General features: G+C 56.7%; 1 protein-coding gene across 2 annotated transcripts in view; it reads right to left on the reverse strand.

Moving 5' to 3' along the window:
* Nucleotides 1–6,395, reverse strand: part of LOXL4 (lysyl oxidase-like 4) — a 22,972-nt gene extending 16,577 nt beyond the window's left edge. For both annotated transcript variants that reach the window (XM_010833097.1, XM_010833098.1), the window contains exons 1-3: nucleotides 6,264–6,395; nucleotides 1,269–1,583; nucleotides 272–450 (exon numbers count right to left, since the gene is read on the reverse strand). In XM_010833097.1, the coding sequence (XP_010831399.1) occupies nucleotides 272–450; nucleotides 1,269–1,548 (459 nt within the window). In that variant the 5' untranslated portion in view covers nucleotides 1,549–1,583; nucleotides 6,264–6,395. The remainder of the gene's footprint in view (nucleotides 1–271; nucleotides 451–1,268; nucleotides 1,584–6,263) is intronic.
* Nucleotides 6,396–7,838: the final 1,443 nt, after the last annotated feature.

The following is a 7,838-nucleotide window of genomic DNA, read 5'->3' on the forward strand; positions in this document are numbered from 1 at the left end:
TGTGGGTGAGGCAACCCCCTACCCTCTCATGGGGAGCAGCTTCAGTGATTCCCGGCAGGCCCAGCCTCGAGTCCCTGCCCTCCCGCCTCAGGCTGGGGCCCTGTCCGTGCACCTGCTCCAAGCCACAAGCAGGTGTCGGGGCCCCAGGGGCACTTCCCAGCCTGCCCTCTGCTCCCTTTCCTCTCCCTCCTCCTCCCGGCTCATCACCTGGAGGCCCTCCATTCCCTGACCACGCCCTCAGCTCAGGCAAGGGCCTGAACAGCCTCCTCACCTGGGGCCCAAGGGCATTGGAGACCCTCTCAGAAACGTAGCCACGGTGGCGCTGGGGATTGCATACCACCCCGACGTCCTCTGAGTGAGTGCAGTCACTGACACCCCAGCCGTTAGACCCGCACTGGTCCAGGGAGCTCTCGGTGCCCACACAGTGCACATTGTCCAGCCAGATGGGTCCTGTGGGGGGAGGATGAGTGATGCTTGGGGACTGGCACAGAGAGCTAAGTCACGGGCTCTGCCTCCTGGATAGGACCCCACTTTCCTCTCCCAAAATCTGAGTGGGAAATGGGGGTGGGAGAGAGGAGTTAGTTCTCCTGGGAGCTTGGTATCTACAACCCTGCCTACTGCCTCCTCTCAGAATCAGATCCCAATGAATCTGCTTTAGGAAAATGCCAGGTAGAGGTCTAGCAATTAGGTCTATCTGTTCCCTCATTCATCTATCTAGTCTTCACCCATCAGCATTTGCTGAGCACCTATTGTGTGTGATTGGCTTCCTTGGTGGCTCAGCAGTAAAGAATCTGCTTGTAATGCAAGAGACGCAGGAGACGTGGGTTCCATCCCTGGGTCAGGAAGATCCCCTGGAGGAGGGCATAGCAACCCACTTCAGTATTCTTACCTGGAGAATCCCCATGGATAGAGGGGCCTGGGGGGCTACAGTCCACAGGGTCACAGAGAGTCGGACACGACTGAAATGACCGCACACATTTTATCATGAGTCTACCGCATGGTAAGTGCTCAATAAACATGACTGGAATGAATGCATGCACACATGTAATCGCTATGTTCAAAGAGCTTAGAGTTGAGTGCTAGTGATGGTGGCAGTGGTGGTGGCCTCGCTGCAAATGAGAATGCCAGGGTAGGGCAGGTCGTGTGAGCTGGGTACTAAAGGATAAGTGGGGGTCTCATCTGCTCTGTTGGAGTCTAAGGGAGCCCACCCCCGAGAGAAGCCCATGGCCATCCCCCTGTCATTCTGCAGGGCAGCAGCAGTTACTCACCCTCCCCTGAGCCATACTTGGCGCTGTGGGCCCAGGTCAAGGCACCCTCAAAGCCTAGCTGGCGGCAGGCCACTGTGGCCTCCTGAAGCGCGAAGTCGTCATCACACACGGTGCCCCACTGGCCCTGGTGCAGCACCTCCAGGCGGCCCTCCTCCGGCCCGCTGCCGGGACCCACCAGCCGTAGCTTCATGGTGCCCAGTGACTGTGGCCTGCTGGGAGGGGCTTGGCCCAGCAGCAGGAGCAACGGGAGCAGGGGGAGGGCGGCTGGTAGGAACCACATTATGGTGACTTCAAGGGCAGCTGGAGTCACGGCACCTGGGGAACAAGTAAACATGACAGTCATCACCTCTGACCTCAGGCCTCTTCTGCTGGCAGAGACAAAGGACAGCCTGGGCCCTTCCAAGTGTGCGTGTGTGTGTGTGTTGGGGTGTTGGGGTGTGTGTGTGTGTGGTGGCACAGATTGAGTCTGGGCTCTGAGATTAGTCCATCTGGCTCAAACCCAGCATTCCTTGGCTGTAAGTTTAGTTTTCCTGAATCTCAGTCTCCTCATCTGTAAGGTGAGGGTAGTAATCCTTACCTCCCAGTGTTGTTGTGAGTGTTGAATAAAACACTGATAAAGGGCTTATCATGAGCCTACCACATGGTAAGTGCTCAAAAAAGAGCTGTTTTTGATGTAGTCTCCTATGGAGGAAGGGGCTTCCCAGATGGCACTAGTGGTAAAGCCTACCAGTGCAGGAGATGTAAGAGATGTGGGTTCAGTCCCTGGGTCGGTAAGATCCCCTGGAGAAAGGAATGGCTACCCACTCCAGTATTCTTGCCTGGAGAATCCCAGGGACAGAGGAGCCTGGCAGGCTTCAGTCCACGGGGCCACAAAGACTTGGACACAATTGAGCGACTGAGCATATGCATGTAGCAAGGGGGGTCCGTAAGGGCTAGACTATTCAAGCTGGAGGAGGTATAGGATATTTGGTTCAACCTCCTGACTCCAGAAATAAGGAATTAGGACCTAGAGAGTTTAAGAGACTTGCCCAAACCACACAGCAAGCTCCACCTCTAGGAGGCGCATGACTTGTACACTGAGTCAACAAACATTTTTGGAATATTTGCTTCAGGCCAATGATCAGGCCAGGTGCTGGGACAAAGAAGTCGTGTCAAACACTACTCTTTGCCCTAATGAAGCTCAGAGATGAGGAGTCAGGGAAGGCTTTCAGAGAAGGGACATTTAAACAGGGCCTTGTTGGATGAATAAGAGTTCTCCTCCATGGGAAAGGGGAAAGAATAGGGAAGAAAGAGGGAAAGAGGTGAGTCTGTGCAAGAGCAGGGAGTGACCTTTCTTAATCCTGTACTGCAGTATCAGTGACTTGGAGGGGACCAAGGTGGACGGACAGGCTGGGGCCAGAAGATCAAGGGCTGTGTGCACCATGTGGAGCGTCTGCCCTTCATCCAGTAGGAAGTGAGGGGTCATGGGAGCATTTGAGGCAGTGACCAGACATGGGAGAGGGCCCCCATGCCCAGGAGGCTATGGTCAGATGTTCTTTGGGTCCCCACAGGGGACGAGTTGGGGGCTGGTCCTCCCTGCCTCATATGTTAGCAGCCTCGGTCCTAGTAGCAAGGTTGGGAGGAGCACAGAGAACAGTTATGCCCAGCTGCAGCTGTCAGAGTCTGCAGCCACCAGTGTTGAAGCTCCTGCACGGCCAGCTCTATCGCTGATGGGCAGCCAAGGCCGGCCCAGAGGAGCGGATGGACAAAGTTTGGGTCCTTGGCCACTTCTTTAGTGCTTGAATCTTAAAGGGGCTCTTTCTGGGGAGAGTCCCCCTTCTTCCATGGCCACTGCTCTTCTTGGGGGTGGAATTCCATAGCTGGGAATTCTCAGTAGGGAGGGTCTTACGGGGCCTCCTGCCCCTTCCTTCCCCACAAGCTAGTTTCTGGCTGAGAATCAGTCCTTATTCCTTCCTGCACCCAGCCCCATCTCCTTTAGCCACCAAGCCTCCTGCTTTGGCCAGCCCAGTGTCGGGGGCAGTAGGCACCTAGAAATGCACAAAAGAGCTCAAGAATGAAGCTCCACGGGAACGGGGACTTTGTGTTGCACCCCCAGGGCCCAGAATAGTGCCAGGTATGTAGCTGGCACCCTGTAAGTATCTGCAGATTTGAGGATGCAAGGCGGCATAGCAAGGAGAAGGCAATGGCACCCCACTCCAGTACTCTGGCCTGGAAAATCTCATGGACAGAGGAGCCTGGTAGGCTGCAGCCCATGGGATCGCTAAGAGTTGGACACGACTAAGCAACTTCCCTTTCACTTTTCACTTTCATACATTGGAGAAGGAAATGGCAACCCACTCCAGTGTTCTTGCCTGGAGAATCCCAGGGATGGGGGAGCCTGGTGGGCTGCCGTCTATGGGGTTGCACAGAGTCGGACACGACTGACGCGACTTAGCAGCAGCAGTAGGCGGCATAGCACAGTCTTAGGTAAGCAGACTGGGGGTGAGGTGCCTGTGTTCACATCCCACCTCCACCGGCTGGTTTCTGGGTGGTCCTGGGCAAATTATTTAGTTCCTCCATGCCACAACTTCCCCCTCTGTAAAATGGGGATGGGATTCTTGTGAAGATCAAATGCATGAGTACATGTCAAACCCTTAGAAGAGCAAGTCTCAATGGTTAGTTAGCTATTATTAACAGCAACTGAAACAGCTATACTATAGAACCCTTGTCCAGGTTGGTCCCAGCCCCTCCCTGGACAAAGAAGGACTGGAGGGGGTGGCCCCAACTCCACAGCGAGTCCCCAGTACCGATACCCTTCTTTTCCATACGTCTTCCGACACAGACTTGAGCACCTTTTTCTTCACTCAGGAGCAGGGGGGGGGTCCCCATTGGCTGTCACCACATGCAGAGTGCTCTCTGCTGCCTGGGATGCCCCACTCCCTCGTCCGTGTACCCCTAAGGAGGAGGTGGCCAGCTAGGGACTGAGCCAAACCAAAATCACCATGGGAGAATTGAGCTCCGGGCCCTCCAGCTGTTACGTCCCAGAGGTCACACTGGGTCTGGCCTAAAAGATGACCATGCTCCCCGACAGCAGGAGTCAGGATGTGCCTCATTTTGCCACCAAATCATGTGACACGAATCAGAGGCTCTCTTCTCTCTGAGATGCAGGTGCAGCCCCTCTAAAATGACAGGGAGGCCCTGGACATGCTGTGGGCCAGCGGTGGGCTGGGCAGGCCTGTTGTGTGACTGACATCCCTAGAGTACTAGAGGCCGAATGAAAGGCTGTGGGCAGCCCTGGGCCAACAGGCTCCCTCCCCTCCAAGGAGCCTCTGCGGGAAAAGGGGTGGGCCTCTGCTGAAGGACCCTGGGTGCTAGAGCAGCTCCCTCCCATGAAAGCCCCCCAGGAGGTGGATGGGCAGTAGCAGGAACTGAGTCAAAAAAGGGAGAGTCCAGCCTTCCTGCCCACTGCAGTTGCCTCTGCAGCTTTTGCTCACATCACACTTGTCTACTCACGTTCCCCGAAACACATCCTCTGTTTCCCAGTCTCCAAGCTTTTGCTCTCATTGTTCCTTCTCCCTGGAGTACCCTTTCCCTCTAGCTCGATTGTTAAATTCCTACACATCTTTCCATACCCGGTTCAAAGGCTACCCCTCCATTAAGCGCCCCCACCCTGCCCAGACCCCAAAACTTCCTAGCACTCGGTGTCTTTGCTTCCTGTCCCCACAACCCAGAGGACTGTCTCCCCACAGCTGTTCCCCCAGCGCTGAGCACAGAGAAGAGGACCAGGCTGAGAAGCCTCTTCAGAGAAGGAAGCAGCCTCTAAAGTGGCAGTGCTTTTCCCAAGTGAAGGAGAGAGAGGGTCAGAAGGAGGAGAAGGAAGGCTGAGAAGGAGAGGAGGTTAACAATAAGCTATCATGATTATTATACATTAAAAAGTATTTATTGAACACATCTCCACTTGACAGATGAGAAGATGAGACCCTGGGATGCTAAGTAACTTGCTCAGGCAGGATTCAAACCCAGGCATCATGGTTCCAGAGCTGGGCTCTCAGAGAAGGATGAACATGGAAGGAGGCAGAGGAGGGAAAGGAGGCAGGGAGATGAATGAAATTCCACCCGGCTGCTGGTTGATTTATGATCCAGCCGTGGTGTGAGGGCACTGGGCTGGTTGCCAGTGCTGAGTGCAACCAAGTGACAGATCCAGGATCCTGCCAGCTTGAAGGAGACAGGCACCTGAACCAGGTGCTGCCAGGGACCCCTGGCACCTGGCTTGACCTGGCCCTGCTAGGGGGACTGAAAGTGTCCGAGGGTATTGAGGAGAGAGCACTGGGGTGGTATCCTGGTGGGAACCAGCCTTGGGAATCACTAGAAGCTTCTTCTCTAGCTCTCTGGGGAGGGGGTGAGCCCCCCTCCCCACTTCCCTGCCCCAGCCCTGATATCCTCCCTGGGACCACTGGCTGTGGCAGCCTGACACAGTGCAGAGGAATGTCCACGTGTTCCGGCATAGGGCCTGTGAGTTTGAAGCCCTCTGCTACCTTTCACCTCTCCCTTCCAATCTCCAGCCCTGGGCAAACCCCTGGGCCACCCCAGCACACTCAGTTTTGGTCTGTTTCCTCCCAGAGTCCGGCTGCACTCTGCCTCTGTGTCCCCTAAGTCACAGGAGAGACATCTGAGCCCACCTGCCCCTTCTCCTGCCCCGCCCCCAAACCGGGGAGAGAAGGCCAGAGAAATGCTTGGACTACACGCAGCGTGTCCACAAACAAGACACGCAGGCACCCGAGGCCGCAATGCACCACCCAGGGAGGGCCTTGGGCCAAGCTCCCCAACTTGGACACTTCCACTGGCAACAGGTTGGTGAGCGACTAGGGGGCTAGGCTCACTGTCCCGGGGGCCCCCATTCCTCCCATGCCCAGCTTTCAGGAACCCTCAGAGACTTGCAGACCCCCCAGAGAGACAGAAGTCAGGCAGACAGGACAGCTAGAGACAGACCTGGCCAGGCACCAGGCAGGGGCTCACCGGCTGGAGCGCGAAGTTGCGGGGCTGGGACCTGGACTCCGCGGCCAAGCAGCGCTAACCGGCCTCCTGGGCGCCTGGGGGCCCTTTTATCCGGCTGCGGCCCGCCGGCGCCCCCACCCCGCCCGCCGCGGAGGAGGCCCGCAGGCCCCGCCCCGGGCGGACCTGGGCTCTGCGGGAGCCCCGCCCGGCCCGTCGGCCCCTCAGAGGGCTCGGCGAGTCCCGACCCCGGACGCGATCCAGGGCGGCCCGGCGCCCGCTGGCCTGGGAAAGCCCGGGGTCGCGAAAGTTGAGGGGGTCGAGGGGCAGCTGTTTTCCGTGGAGGGAACTGGCACGCTGCAGCAGGAGAGACTGTGGGAGGATCGGAGTTCCCGGGGAAGGACGGCGGCGCAGCGCCAGCGGGCGGCCGAATCCCGCTGTGGCCTCGTGAGTCCCCGTCGGAGGACTCACAGCTTCCTTCTCTGCAAACCGGGTGGTACACACAACCCCAGGGCTGACCTGGGAATTATGTTCAGTGGATTTCGAAGGGCCGAGTCCTGCCAGCTTGGTTACTTAGGACAACGCAGATTCCCTTCTGCAGGGACCAGCAAGGGGCCCAGGCGACTCAGTGCTAATTAGGTCCGGGATGGTGTGGTGCGGGTATGCTGTCTTTGGAGTAACAGGCGGTCCTCTTCATTGCCCTGCACCCTCTGAGTTTACTGAGTACTACCGGGGCATGAGGCCTCTGTTCTCCCCATTGTACAGTTGGGAATACTGAGCCCCAAGAGATAGGACTTGCTCCCTAGCATAGTAAACTGTAATGGAGAAAACTTCAGTTCTCCATTACAACCCCTTACAGAGTTGAATGAGGATGTTCTGGCCCTTGGGGAACGGGGGGAGCGTGTGTGGAGGGTGGGGTCGGGGGAGTCTGTGAAATAAGACAAAAGTAGGAGAGGTCAACAGAGGGGAGTCCCATAAGCCTCCTTGGGTACCCAGATACCTGACTCATAGCCCCTTTCGTCCCAATTTCTTTCCCCCAGTTCTGGTTCCTCCCCGTGCCTCATCTGTCCTCCCCTGTCGCCCCGTCTGTAAAACAGGCAGAGTTCCAACCTCCCAGCTTCCTCCCAAGGCCAGATCAGTACAGCCTGATCCTGCAACTCCCCACCCTACAACTTTGCCTGACTATCTTCCAAAGGCTCATTCATTCAGCAAATCTTTATTGATTTTCTCCTACTTTCTAGACAGGGGGCCAGAGTGTTAGACATTGCTGGGGGTGGATGGGAGGGGCTTTCCAGTCTGGTCTGGGAGGCAGATGTGTAAACAAACACTGCTATAAGGCAGATTGTGATAAGGGCTAGGTTGGGGAGGTAGACTTATTTGATTTCTGGGTGACATCCAGGTCACACCAACCTGGCCACTGGAGGACTACTGTTCACCCCTGGCTACCCCAGCCCCAGATGTCCCCCCAATGGCCCTGCCCCACCCCAACTGGGCCCAAAGAATTCCCTGTGATGAATCAACAGGAAAGAATGTTCCCAGCCTTGGGTCAGTGGCAGCAGTAGCGGGCCAACCCCTCCCCCAGGGACAATGAGGCAGCTA

Source organism: Bison bison, unplaced genomic scaffold, assembly GCF_000754665.1.
Source record: "Bison bison bison isolate TAMUID 2011002044 unplaced genomic scaffold, Bison_UMD1.0 scf7180017862979, whole genome shotgun sequence".
NCBI lineage: Eukaryota > Metazoa > Chordata > Mammalia > Artiodactyla > Bovidae > Bison > Bison bison.